General features: G+C 45.3%; 1 protein-coding gene across 10 annotated transcripts in view; it reads left to right on the top strand.

Moving 5' to 3' along the window:
• The window catches only part of HIPK2 (homeodomain interacting protein kinase 2), a 177,599-nt gene that overhangs the window by 50,871 nt on the left and 112,788 nt on the right, over nt 1–13,940 (top strand). For 8 of the 10 annotated variants that reach the window (XM_070616618.1, XM_070616617.1, XM_070616620.1 and 5 more), the window contains one exon: nt 5,689–6,772. The exons of the other annotated variants lie outside the window; for them this stretch is intronic. In XM_070616618.1, the coding sequence (XP_070472719.1) occupies nt 5,689–6,772 (1,084 nt within the window). The remainder of the gene's footprint in view (nt 1–5,688; nt 6,773–13,940) is intronic. 10 annotated transcript variants of the gene reach the window in all.

Here is a 13,940-nt window from a genome sequence, read left to right as displayed (position 1 = left end):
TTTAACAAATGACCTTTTAAAAAATCTTATGAGTTAAGAACTCAGAAAGATCATGAAGATTTTTAGCTTTTCTTTTTTTTAGGTGGAAAAAATTATTCTTAACTATAGAAAAACGAATTTCTCGTTAAACCATTAAGACAAAGAGGCATGTGGAATGACCCAGCTTTGAACTTGTGGGGTCAGGGACTGGTTTTTCCTCTTATCATAGGAGTCTTTGCCCATCGCTTGACTTCCTAGTTTTCAAACTAGGACCCTTGTGAGAATGAAAGTGGGGAGATTGCTCTTATTAATTGAATTGACATAACAAGGGTAATTCCGGATTGTCCCAGACAGAGTCAGACGTCTGCTTACCCTGTCCATAAGAGATCTGGCCCAGAGCCTGGGACGTACTAGGTGCTGAAGATTTTAAAATCTGGAGAATCATAAGAATCCTAAGGAATAGAGTTTGAAGTCAAGTGTGATAGCATTTTATGGACATAAATAGCATCTATAATAAAAAGTAGAAGGCAAATGTTTTAAAAATAGCGTTGTGAATGTGGACTTACATGCGTGTTTTTTAAAAATGCAAAATGAGCATTTGAATAAAGCATCCGAAAGAGGGCCCACTGCCAGCATTGCCTTTAGCATACATGCCATCCAAATGCACCCTACATAGCAGGGAACCTAGATTTGTTTGAGACATGAAAGAGGCAGTCTTCTTTTGTCTTTGTGGTGATAAGAAACGACTTCTCACAAATAATGGACTTTAATTCTGCTGACTATAGGATATATTTTAATGTCCATTTTATAGGCTCTGTTTTTCACTTGCCATGTGCAAGGAAGAATATATTACAGTTCTGTGACATAAGTTGTCTTAAGTTTTAATAAATGTGTTTTTAAGTGCTTTTTACTGATTACTTTTATAACATCCACATAAACTTGTATCAGTAACATTGCAAAGCGTGTATGGCCTGATGTATAGCTGATATTCAGTGTTTATGATTTTGACCTGCTTATGGGACAGGTGGCATGGTAACCAGGATGCTGCCCTTTTAGAAGCTTTGGTTCTAGATTATGTGACCTGTTGTGCTTTCACAGGGCTGAAAACGTAGCCACCTTGTCAGGTGTTATCTTGGGAGCTACTTAGGCTTTTGTGGCCCCCTGGACCCTCTACAGGCATCATGCCTGATATTTTTAGAGATTTTAGAGATTTTACAAAGATATTTTAGAGATTTACAAATAATAGTAATCATTATGATTACATAAATAATTACTATTGAAGACTTTCCTTAGCTATATCTTTGAGATTTTGCTTCCCGCAGCAAAGTGGCCTCCGCTGCGGAATAAAGGTAATAAGGTTCTATCAGCAGACTTCCAGCTATGAGATGGATAAGTTCTGGGATCTAATATACAGCATGGTGACTGTAGTCCACAGTACTGTATTGTGTACTGGAAAGTTGCTGAGAGAGTAGATCTTAAATGTTCTCACCACCAAAAAGAAAAGGTAATTATGTGAGTTGATGAATGTGTTAACTAACCTTATTATGGTAATCATTTTGCACTATAAACATGTATCAAATCATCGTGTTGTACACCTTAAACTTACACGATGTTATACGTCAATTATATCTCAATAAAGCTGGGGAAAAAAATAAGACTATATTGGGAATTGCATCTAGTTCTTGGAATAGTGGCAATTGACCTTATAAAGGAGCAGCAGTGGCCACACCAGGCGAGGCCAGAGTCTGAGGCAGGCGGCGTGGTGAAGGGCGTTTCTAGCCATGCAGGCCTCCTCTCTGATCCTGGGCATCTGTCACCAGAGGTAGCCAGTGATGATTTCCACAATTTTATGACCCTTGGCTGTCATCCCAATAACAAATAAGTCATAAGCCATCCACTTCCCCTCTGTAAAATTCCATTTCTACACCCTGGCCTTTCCACCAAGATCTTTTTGAAACACTGAAATAGAGACTAGAGCCACATCTCTTTTATGTAACATCAGCATATTTCTTCTGCTGCCACCCTTGACCCCTCACCCCACCCCCCCACCGCCCCAAGTGCTTGAGGATCGAGGAGTAAGGAGCAAGCTAGATACTGAAGGATAAGGGAAATGCTTATTTCACCTTGCCTCTTCAGTGGATAAGTTACTAAAAGTGAAGGGATTGGTCGTTTCTATATTGTGTACAACATCTGGAACAATATGGCTACTTAATACTGATAAATACAGAAAAACCATTTTATGTGTTATAGAATTAGGGAGAGGTCAACTTGAACAAAAAAAGTAGTAGGAAAAAATAGATGAAGTGTGGATTCTGAATAAGCAAGCCAAAATCGTCTGGTCAGGCAGAAGGATGTGTACAGGAGTGTAGTCAGATTACACAGGTAGATATTGGAGTTCAGGAACCAAACAAGAAAGCAAGCCTCTGTCAGATTTGTGGAATCAGGGTCAAGGTGGGGTTCAGAACAGATGCTGAGTGTTAGACATACCAAGGCTGCCCCTGGGAAGTCAGAGAATGTCCAGGCTGAAGAACAGACAGAGCATGAGTGCTGAACCCAGGACAAGAGCTGCCTAGCCTCTGCCTTGGTTTTTTTTTTGTTTTTTTTTTTGTTTAACTCTTGCTTTGGGTGCAAAAGTATTGGCAGGTTTTTCTTTACTGTCCAGAGTGAGGCCTGGTTCAGTAGGTGCCTGTGACTGGTAATTTGGAGAACTAAGCTCTCCTGGAGGCCTGGGCAGTTAAAGAGTGCTTTATTCTGTCAACTGAGTGCGTACCGTGTATAATAAACTCAGCTTAATACTGGGGAAAACACCAACAAGTATGGGATATAAACTGTAGCTCTTGCCCCCAGAATATTGTCTGGTTACGGAAGCATGACCTAAAGTGTAAAAAGTTAAATGGCACAAAAGATAAGTCATTCAATTCAACAAGACAAGAGATTTTGCAAGGCAAAAATACAATTTATGGCCAAATAGATGGTACCTAGGGTAAGTGCCACAGGAACGGAGAGTGGGGAATGATCACTGTAGGTTGGAGGGATCTGGGAGGAGGAGGGATCTGAATTGTCTTGTCTTTGGGTAAGTTGAGAGAAACAGTGAAGGCATGTCAGATGGGGGAATGGTGTGAGAATATGGAGATAGGAAGTATAAGAGACATTTTAGAAACAGTGAGTCGAACAGCTCAATTAGAGTTGAGGGCTGAAGAGGGTTAATAGTTGGAGATGAAGCCTACGAGGTGGTTGAAATTAAAATGTGATGGTGTAAAGTTGAAGAATCTTCAACTTTATTTTCTAGACACTAAGGAATTGTTGCAAGTTTTTGGACAGAGGAGAGACATGCTTAGAAATATTCTAGAAGGATTAATCTGGTGGCTGAATATGGGCAAATTGGAGGAAGAAAGAGTGCTCAGGTAGACCAGATGTCTTTGTTTGCTTTAGTTCTACTAGAAAGTGATAAGTGCTTTAACTATGGAAGTGGCAGCAAGAACAGAAATAAAGAGATGGATACAAGAGACATTTTGAAGGAAGGAGAAATTAATAAGACTTAGCACCTTCTTGTCCATGGAGGCAAAGAAGAATCATCAAAGGTAAATCCACAGTTTTGGGACCAAGTAACTAGAAAAATATTTTATGAACAGAAATGGGGGTGTTAGGATGGAGGGTAAGATGGCTAGATTTTTAGGAAAAGATAAAGAGTTCAGCTTTGGATGGTTGTCTTTGATGTAGCAAGAGGCAGAAATGTATTACTGGAAGGAACAAGGGAGAGCCTGGCCTATGATAAACATATGGGAGTCGCCTGCATAGAGATGACAGCTTAAACTGAATGGATGATATCTTCCAGAGAAAACAGAGTCAGAAGTGTTGGAAATGCCAACATTTTAAAGGAGAAAGAGGAAAAGGAACCACCCAAGCGTACAGTGTGCAATCAGACACTGGGGAGGAGGTTACAGATTCACTTAAGCACAGATAAGAGCATCAAGAAGGAAGTTGTGGTCAGCAGTATCAGATGTTGCAGAGGTCAAGGAGAATAGGGGCTGAAAAAAGGCCATTGGATTAGGCAATTAGGAAGTCGTTTACTTTTAAGAACCAGTCCTATAGTGTGTGTATATGTGGGAGGAAAAGGATTAAGGAGTGAATCGCGAAGAAAAGGGTACACAAACCATTGATTATAGATGAGAAGGAAAGAATTAAAAGGGAGAATATGGCTGTTATTTCTCTTCCCTTCTGAGTTGGGAGTTTGTGTGTGCACACACACACGACAGCAGAAGACAGACATTAAGTCATTGATTCGTTTGGCAAAACTTTATTAAGTACCTAACGGAGAAATTGAAAGCTGTAAGAGAAAGAGAGGACAGTGGAGGGAGCGTGAAGTTCAAGAGAAAGTGGGAGAGGATGAATCATGGGAATAGGGGGATCTTTTAGTGTTGGAAGGGAGAGACACCTCTTCCTCTGAGACCAGAGAGAAGGAAGAGAGGATGGAGAATGGATGTGGATTCAGGAATGTTTTGAAATGAAGAGAATAAAGGTGGAAAGCAAGGCTGCTGACCTCAAGCTTCTGGACAAAGTGGAAGGTGGGTTATCTGCTAAGAGAGGGTGGACTAGGGTGATGGGTGATGAGGTGAAAAGGAAAATGTTAGGTAACCACTCTAGGTAATGCCAGGGGATGAGAGAGACACAAATACTAGGATGGCTAAACACTAGCGCTGCTTGATAGAAATCCCACTTTTCTTGTGTTATGGTAAGAAATGTTTATCAGTTGCAGCTCAGAAGATGGGCAATGGTTGTTTCTACTTTCGCCTTTAAGAATGTATCTTTCCGCATCATCTTAGTATTTTTCCGTAATATATTTTCTATGAGTTTTTGTTTCTTTTCAGTATCACCAAAATTATAAATTGTACAACTATTTCAGACTTATGGTCTTATAGATTTCTGAGGATATATAAATTGTGGGTGAGATGTTGGTATGAAATAAAGGTACTCTCTCAATAAATTTATCAATATATGAATTTAGCAGAAAAGTGAGTGATTAGAGCCCGTGAATTGTGCTACCCACTCCCTCCAAAAAAGGCTATTATAATGTTAGGCTATCTAAGTGAAAACATCAGACCAACTGCTGATCTACTCAACCCTACAGAATTCATTTAAGATGACTAAGATCCCAGAGGGTAATTATGGTTCATCCAGAAGCTCGCAGATCATGAGAGACTCCACAATTGGACTTATGTGGGAAGACGTTTCCTCAAACGAGTGAACCTGACAGGGTCTGTGACAAGGAGTAGCTGCCCATGTGGGACAACTAAGAATATCAGTTAACTGGGCCGCCTCATGTTGTCTTTAGTTTTAGTAGGATTTCAACCCAGTGATAATTGAGGAAAAATCTGTTTCTATCACAAACAATATTTATTAAAAAATAAATAATATACAAAGTCCCAGCATTCTGATTCTGTATCCAGATCTTAACTGTATTCCTGGCTCTACTCTAGCAAGTTTCCCATCCTCCTAATGGTGGCAGGTGGGACACGGGAACTACTTGGCCCCGCAAACTGAGTGACCAGAATGTGTTTCTGAGTGGAATAGATCCACTTCTCCAACCTTGTTTTGAAGTGAGAGGAAAATAATCCATAGGACCCCAGAACTGGTCAGAACTGAAATGAATCTGTTACGTTTACTCATGCAGTGGTGACTGAAATATTTATTTTTCCCTTTCTCTTGTAGGTATGGCCTCACATGTGCAAGTTTTCTCCCCTCACACCCTTCAATCAAGTGCCTTCTGTAGTGTGAAGAAACTGAAAGTAGAGCCGAGTTCCAACTGGGACATGACTGGGTACGGCTCCCACAGCAAAGTGTACAGCCAGAGCAAGAACATACCACCTTCTCAGCCAGCCACCACAACCGTCAGCACCTCCTTGCCAATCCCAAACCCAAGCCTACCTTACGAGCAGACCATCATCTTCCCAGGAAGCACCGGGCACATAGTTGTAACATCAGCAAGTAGCACTTCTGTCACTGGGCAAGTCCTCGGCGGACCACATAACCTAATGCGTCGAAGCACTGTGAGCCTTCTTGATACCTACCAAAAATGTGGACTCAAGCGTAAGAGTGAGGAGATTGAGAACACAAGCAGCGTGCAGATCATTGAAGAGCATCCACCCATGATTCAGAATAATGCAAGTGGGGCCACTGTAGCCACTGCCACCACATCGACTGCCACCTCCAAAAACAGTGGCTCCAACAGTGAGGGTGATTATCAGCTAGTCCAGCATGAGGTGCTGTGCTCCATGACCAACACTTATGAAGTTTTAGAGTTCTTGGGCAGAGGGACGTTTGGGCAAGTGGTCAAGTGCTGGAAACGGGGCACCAATGAAATTGTGGCCATCAAGATCCTGAAGAACCACCCGTCGTATGCCCGACAAGGTCAGATTGAGGTGAGCATCCTGGCCCGCTTGAGCACAGAGAGTGCTGATGACTACAACTTTGTCCGGGCCTATGAGTGCTTCCAGCACAAGAATCACACGTGCTTGGTCTTTGAGATGTTGGAGCAGAACCTCTATGACTTTCTGAAGCAGAACAAGTTTAGCCCCTTACCCCTCAAATACATTCGCCCGGTCCTCCAGCAGGTAGCCACAGCCCTGATGAAACTAAAAAGCCTAGGTCTTATCCATGCTGACCTCAAACCAGAAAACATCATGCTGGTCGATCCATCTAGACAACCATACAGAGTAAAAGTCATCGACTTTGGTTCAGCCAGTCACGTGTCCAAGGCTGTGTGTTCCACCTACTTGCAGTCCAGATATTACAGGTAAGACCATCTGCACCGAGACAGGAGTTACTCAGTGCCCAGTGGCATTCACAGAGAATGTGCAGTGTTAGTCACTGGGGGGAAATAAAATTACACACCTGCAGTTGCTGTCCTCGAGTGGTCATAATTTAGTCAGGAAATTAGAACATGTGCACATTGAAATGATGATTAGAAGCCGTGTAAGAATGATGCCAAGTAAGATTCTTGGCATAGATGTTGAGACTTGGAAGGGATTCCTGGGGGCTGGGGTGAAGAGCAAAGCCTTAGCACAGGAGTTAGTTCCTCAGGGATGGGCAAGATCCAGACGGATGGAGGAGAGAAAGGGATGTGCATTACTGAAGTCACTCCGGCAGGAATGCACAAGACTCGCATAGGAGACCAGGAGAACACCTACCTGGCCAGCACAGAGGATCTGTGGGTGGTGGGATTGAAAGGTTAGGTGGGACCAGTTTGTTGAGGTCTTAAATACCAGGCTAAGGGACTGCAATTGTCTCCTTAAACATGGAGCAAGCACTGAGGTGTTCAAACAACAGGGGGTAACGGGAAGAAAGTGATGCTCTCAGAAGATGGCTTGTGCATCCCTGTGGACGAGGGATGGAAGAAGGGAGAGACTGCATCCCAGGGGCCGATCAGCTTGCTCCTGTGGTGAGAGAATTTCCGGTTTGGGGTCAGGATGATGGAAGGATTGTAGTACCCTTGGTAGGGAAGTGCAAAGCTTTCATCCTTCACTCATTCACCAGGGATTTATTTCACTTCTAACATGTGCGAGGCATGGTTCTGGGTACCAGGACCAGCCACAACAGCAGAGGCCAGGCCCTCACCATCCTGGGTCGTCTAGCATGCTGGTTCCCAATGCTGGCTACAAGATTAAAATCACCCGAAGGGGCTTTAAAACATAACCTGGCTTGGATCTCAGACCCCACAAACTGCATCCACATCTCTAGGGGTGGGGTCCTGAATGGGTGTTTTTTACAGCTTTTCTGGGAGTCCCAGTGTGCAGCCAGGGTTGGGAACCGACTCTCTGGTGGGACCCAGTGAGAGCACTGGCTTTGAAGTGAGGAGAAGCTGGGGTTGAACCTGATCCCTCCACTCCCCAAGCTGTGCAACTTGGGCATGTTGCCTCATTTCTCTACACCTTCTTGTCCTCACCCGTAACCTGGGAACATCCGGTCACCAGCCTGTGGGGCTGTCGGGATGATGGAATGCTGTGATGTAGCCTAAGTGCTTCCCTCAGTGTCCAGCATATGATCAGCGCACAGAAGGAGTGGATAGAAATAGGAAGCAAGAGAGTCTCTTCTGTGGAGATTATGATGGGTTGTTTGAGCTCACGTTGAACATTCCAGTGAAAACAGAAGCTGGCAAGAAACAAAACTAAAACTCCCCCGAGAAGATAGGACTGATAGATATTTAAGAGATTGACATGAGAGCAGTAAAAGCAGAATCCCAAGACTCATCTCTGAGCACTTCCTCCCTGATGCTCGATGGTTAATGTGTTTTCTCCACACTTCCTTCCAGGCCATGGAGAAAGGGCTGGAAAATGTGCTAGAGCCATGTCAGCATGGCTGGCTCGTCCCCCGTTCCTGAGGCTGACCTCGTATTCCAAAGTGCCCACCCATCGGGCCTGGCCGGCTCTGTACAGACTGCTGCAGACCCCTCCCTCCTGTTGCGTGCCCATGACACCCCCCCGCCCCGGTCCCTCAGGTGTGGGTCTTGGTAGCTAACCCCGCACCCTCCTGCACAGACCTCCTCCTACAGACCTGGGAGGTCTGTAGCCACAAGACACAGGTCTCTGCCTGCCCCTCTCCCCTTCCTCAGCTTAATCCTAACTCAGACAGGTTTCCAGGCCCCTCCACTTCTGCTCTCTCTCCCCTCCTTGGCCCACCCTGCCTTGAGGAGGCATTTCCTGAGCGACTGCAGCTCTCTTCTAGGCTCCTACATCCGTCCTTCACCAGCCGTTCCCTTCACACTAAGTCCAGGTGTGCAGCATCTCCCCCATCTGGGGAGGAGCCTGCTTCCCTGCCAGGCTCCGGAAGGATGGATCCACTCCTGTTCACCTGTGTCCTCTCCACTCACTTGCTTCGTAAACTTTTGCAGTCTGCTGTCTGTCCCTCTGCTCCAGAGCCAGGCGTTTCTCATCAGAACTGAGTGGTGAGGGAGGCCACGAGCCCAGCGCTCTGGCCACGGAGGAAGGGGGAGCCTGGACTTGAAGGCAGAGGGAGGGGTTGGGGCAGCCCGGGTCCTCTTTAGAAAGTGCCCTTCTTGGAAAATGAGCTAAGGGTGGCATCCTCACGGGTCACCAGCCCGTCTGAGGGATGGCCGTGCCATGGCCAGCTCTCTACTGCTCCTGTCAGTTTATGTTTGGGTGTGCCAGTTCAGCGTGCCAAAGGCCACTTCTTCCTCGGTCTCGGCCTGAATGTAGGGTGAACGGCAGCAAAGTTGGGCTGCTCACACTTTTATAATTTAGTAATCTTACCCCAAATTGCTGTTTAGTGAACAGATACCAGCTTTATTCATGTTTACCAAAAATTGAGCATGGTAACTCGTAAAAAGACTTGAAAAGACAATGTGTACTTAGAGCAAACTTAATGAACTAAGTAGGTTGATGTTGCGATTCTTAGGCACTCTGGTCTTCTCACCTTCTTGTGCTCGTGCGACACTTCCCACCCGTCTGCCCCCAGAGGGACTCTCCAGTTTTACTTTGCTTTCCCGTCGGCCCTGGTGCGGGGACCCAGGCTCAGGAAGCCAGGGTCGCAGGAGAAACACCTCCGGGGGGTGTTGAAGGCTCATCTGCCGACAGTCCCAGGGCTCTCATTAGCTCTCCTCTCCCCGTCCTCCACTTTGGGCCTCTACACCCCATTTCCCTCCCTCTGGGGGTGATAGTACCCCCTTTCTTTAGCGCTTAAGCGATGGGCTGCCTAACATTCTGAGCGGGATAACCTCTTCCTCCTCGTGGTCACTTTGGTCAAAAAGATGAGTGTCCTTTGGGTCCTGCTGGTGGGTCCGCCTGTGACCAGCTCTGAGTTCATGGGCACAGTTAACATTGAAAGCCAGCCCAGCTTTCCTGCATGAAATGATGCTTCATCTCTAAATTGGTCACAACGTTCTGATGTCCCCCAGCCTCTTCTGAACCCCAGAGTTGTTTGCTACCACACAACAATACAACTGTCTGAGGACAGTCTCCAGCTCCATCTGCCTTAGTCGTCGCTGTGTGGGACAGCCAACTCCAGGCCACATTTATCAAGTTGATTTTCCCAATTGCTTTGCCCTCTTATGGGAGAGAGGGAGCGGAAAAAAGCTCTTCAGTTGTCCATTGTTAATCTGAGAAGGAAGACGTCTTCAGCTACATCTTGAAAGAATGTCTCTGCATTGGAGCTGCCTGGGGCAGACAAGCCGTCCCACTGTGTATCCAGCTGTCAGCAGGGCTTGGTTCCCCTAGGGTCCCCCTGTGTCACCTGGGCAAATGATTCCCAGGGGACCTCTCGCTTTCAAAGGGGAGAACACTTACATGTCCTTCTCTGTTCTGAATGGGACAGTAATACGTGTCTCATCCCACTCTCGTCCCCACCTAGTGACATGGGAACAGTATGACATAAAGGGATGTTCATATCCTCAGCCTGGGGTACCTGGAAAAGTAGGCTGTGTGGCGGGTGGTGAACTGTTTCCCTAGCCATTATTAGGCATTTTCTTGGCCAAGGTTGCGGGTATATTGCTGTAGCTATTCTGTGAGGCAAGCCTGATTGTGTGTTTTTCAGGAAATGGTCTTCTTTTTTAGGTTTTTAAGTCTGGTGCATGGGTATCTCCTTCCAGCTTGACCTTCCAAGTTGAAGGTCAGTTACACAGTTAATTGTCAAACCTCACTGGTTCTCAAGCTTTATTGTGCGTAAGAATCACCTGGACAGCTTGTTAAGAACACATTTTCACCAAGGTCCTGCTCCACACCCAACACACCCCCCTCCCCCCCCCCCCATTTACCACAGGGAATTGCAGGTGAGCTTGTCCAGGGGCCCTTAGGCCCTCTCTTTGAGAGAGAAAGGGGTTTCCTTAATGGTGTCACCTCTCAGGTGTTAACCCTTAAGGAATGGCGTTGTAGGTAATCCTGCTTCCTTCTTTTACCTCACCTGGACATCGCTGCCCTTTCGCTGTCTCATTCTACATTGATGCCAGTTGTTTTTTTGGAGCAAGCAGTAAATTGATGCTGGGGTATTTCCTCTATCAGCACGACCAGCAAACTAAGAACAAGACCAAATATTAAGCTCTACTCTCAGGAGGAACAAAAAAAGACATGCCATGGAGGCGAAGGATAGTCAGCAATGAAAATGTGTAGATTTTTTGTTTCTGCTCTGGGCTATTCAAAATACTCTTGTCTAGACTTAATTTGAAACACTTAAGACCATTACTAGGACCAAAAAAATGGGCATAAAAATTTAGGACATAACAAATGGCAGTAATCTACTTTTCCAGAATAATCTAACCTTCCCTGTCTTATTCTCTTGGTTGCAGAGACCATCTTCAGGTTGATTCCATGGTTGTTTTAGGTGGGGGTAGAGATATATTTTAACTCAGCTCGGTTCATTGGGTACCTACTGTGTGTCCTGTGTTAGATCTACCGAAAGGTTCAGGGTAAGGCATGATCTCTAATCCCGAGGGGTTTACGGCCCCTTTGGGAGATTAAAAGACACACACTGCCTCAAGGGTAATGCTGATGCTTTGATGTTACCAATATTTGACCTATCAGCAGATACTCATTGAGACTTTAGGGAGCCAATGATGAGAAAAAACAGTTAAATTCAGAGTCAGTGAAAGATTTTGCAAAATGGGTTGATAGGGAGAGATTACAGAGCGAGAGCTATTGTGAAGGAATCTGGAGGTAGGTCTTAAAGGAAGTGTGAGATGGCAGGTAGGGAAGCCTGGGAGCCCAGAGATTGGAATAAATAAGGAAGGATGGGGGAAACGACAGTGACACCTGGAAGGAGTTGAAAGGAGTGACACCTGGAAGGGTTAGCAATAAAGGTTAGGTGAGCAAGGTTGATAAAGGAGAATTTAGATGTAGGCTTGATTGGCTTGGACTTAACAAAGGAGTAATTTAATGAAGTTAAGGATGTTAGTGAAGTTAATCAATGGGAATGGCAAAAAAAAAAAAAAATGTTGAGGGGACTCAGAAGCTAGGAGACAGTAGTTATTCAGGACTAAAGAGAAGAGGCCCTGGATTATGATGGGAGATTTCCACCCCCCAGTATAAATATGAACACTTTTAGTGCTTTTAACTTTTCTGGTACTTTGCAGAATTGACTTAAAGGGAACAGCTTTTGTTTGTTTGTTTTGCTCTTTTGTTTATTGACGTTGCTTTCTCTAAGGCGTAATTCTGAAGCTTTGGTCTCTTCAGACCCCGGTTTCAAATCCCACCACTGCTATGGAGTCTTAGGCTCTGGAAGGAGAGATGAGAGACTTTAGCTCCAATCCCGGCCCCGCCTGTCCCCAGCTAACTGTGCGCCATCCACACTCCTGCATCTGGATCCCATTATGACCAGGGTCTGTGTTTACAAGACGATTGGCCAGAGTTGATGGTTCAGTCGTAGCCAGGGGACAGTTTTCTGGCCTGTGGGTTGACCTTGACCTCATTAACCCAAACTGGGAACCCTCCGTGATCTTCTCCCCATCCACAGGGAACATGGCATATTCCAAAATGCCTCACTCTAAGTCACTTCAAAAAGGGACATAGCTTTATAAAGCCATAAACATATGTAGTTTCAAAAATTGCAGAGCTTGTGCAGATTATAAAGTATGAAAGGCACCTCACTTTGAAGTTAGATTTGATTGAAAAGAAGAACTCTGAAAGCACTTGCATTGCAGGCATTAGCTTCTTAAGTTAATTTGTCTTTTGTTACTAGTAGATACAACAAGAAAAGGTGTCAGTTTACACTTGAGGATATTAAGTGAAATATTCAACCCATTGACAATCTCATTCACCCAGGGAGACGGTTATAAATATGTGAAGGTTTTTAGAGTTGCAGCCTCTTTTCTCAGGAGAAGTAATCAATAAGTTATCTGGACTGTTAGGCTGTCTTCAATTTTCCCTTACTCATCTCCAGGACCTTGAGCTGTATGGTGAAATAATTTGAAATGAAAATTTTCTCTAGTGTGAGATGATTGAAGTGGGAACCTCTATGTGTATTTGAGTGTGTCTCTGCCCAGGTGTTCCAGTCCCCCCTCCACACACACACAGGTGTGCACTCACACAAACTCCAATAACCCAGCACCAGCCCATGCATGACATATGCAGACATAGGTGTGCTTGTGAGCACCTTGGTGACAGGACCTAATGCTCAGCTCTAGCAGAGATGCTGATGTGCATAGATGCCCACCACATGAAGGGAGACACACAGACACATGTGACAAACACGCATATACTTGCAAGGACACACGCATACCTTCAAAGACGTTGAAGTCCCGTGCACCTTCACAGATCACAAGAGTCACGACGAGCAACCCTGGAGACGGAGGGCCCAGGTGCGGAGGCAGTGTTAACACCCCAGAAACGTGGCCCAGTTTTCTGCCTTGCTGCAGAGCTGCCACTACACGCCCCCAAACCTGAGGACAGTAGAGCCAGAACCACTCTTGGGCTCAAGGTATAAACCAGTTGTTTTCAAAGCGTGATCCAAGGACCCTCCTGCCCCAGTATCACCAGGTGCCTGTTAAAAATGGAAATTCCTGGGGCTGGCCCCGTGGCCGAGTGGTTAAGTTCGCGCGCTGTGCTGCAGGCGGCCCAGTGTTTCGTTGGTTCGAATCCTGGGCGCGGACATGGCACTGCTCATCGGGCCACGCTGAGGCAGCGTCCCACATGCCATAACTAGAAGGACCCACAACGAAGAATATACAACTATGTACCGGGGGGCTTTAGGGAGACAAAGGAAAAAATAAAATCTTAAAAAAAAAAAAAATGGAGATTCCTGGGTCACTAAAGAAATCTAACAGATAGGCTCTCTGGGGGTGGGGTGGGACCAGGCAGCATACATTCAAATGAGTTCTGCAGCTAATTTTTTTTAAAAAAACTACTTTATTGAGGTATGATTAACATACAAAACACTGTACGTGTTTAATGTGTACAACTTGATGAGTTTGGAGATAAGTATACACCCATGAAGCCATCACCACAGTCTGTACCTTTAGC

Source organism: Equus przewalskii, chromosome 4 (assembly GCF_037783145.1).
Source record: "Equus przewalskii isolate Varuska chromosome 4, EquPr2, whole genome shotgun sequence".
Taxonomy (NCBI): domain Eukaryota; kingdom Metazoa; phylum Chordata; class Mammalia; order Perissodactyla; family Equidae; genus Equus; species Equus przewalskii.
This window is presented reverse-complemented; position numbering and strand designations above follow the sequence as displayed.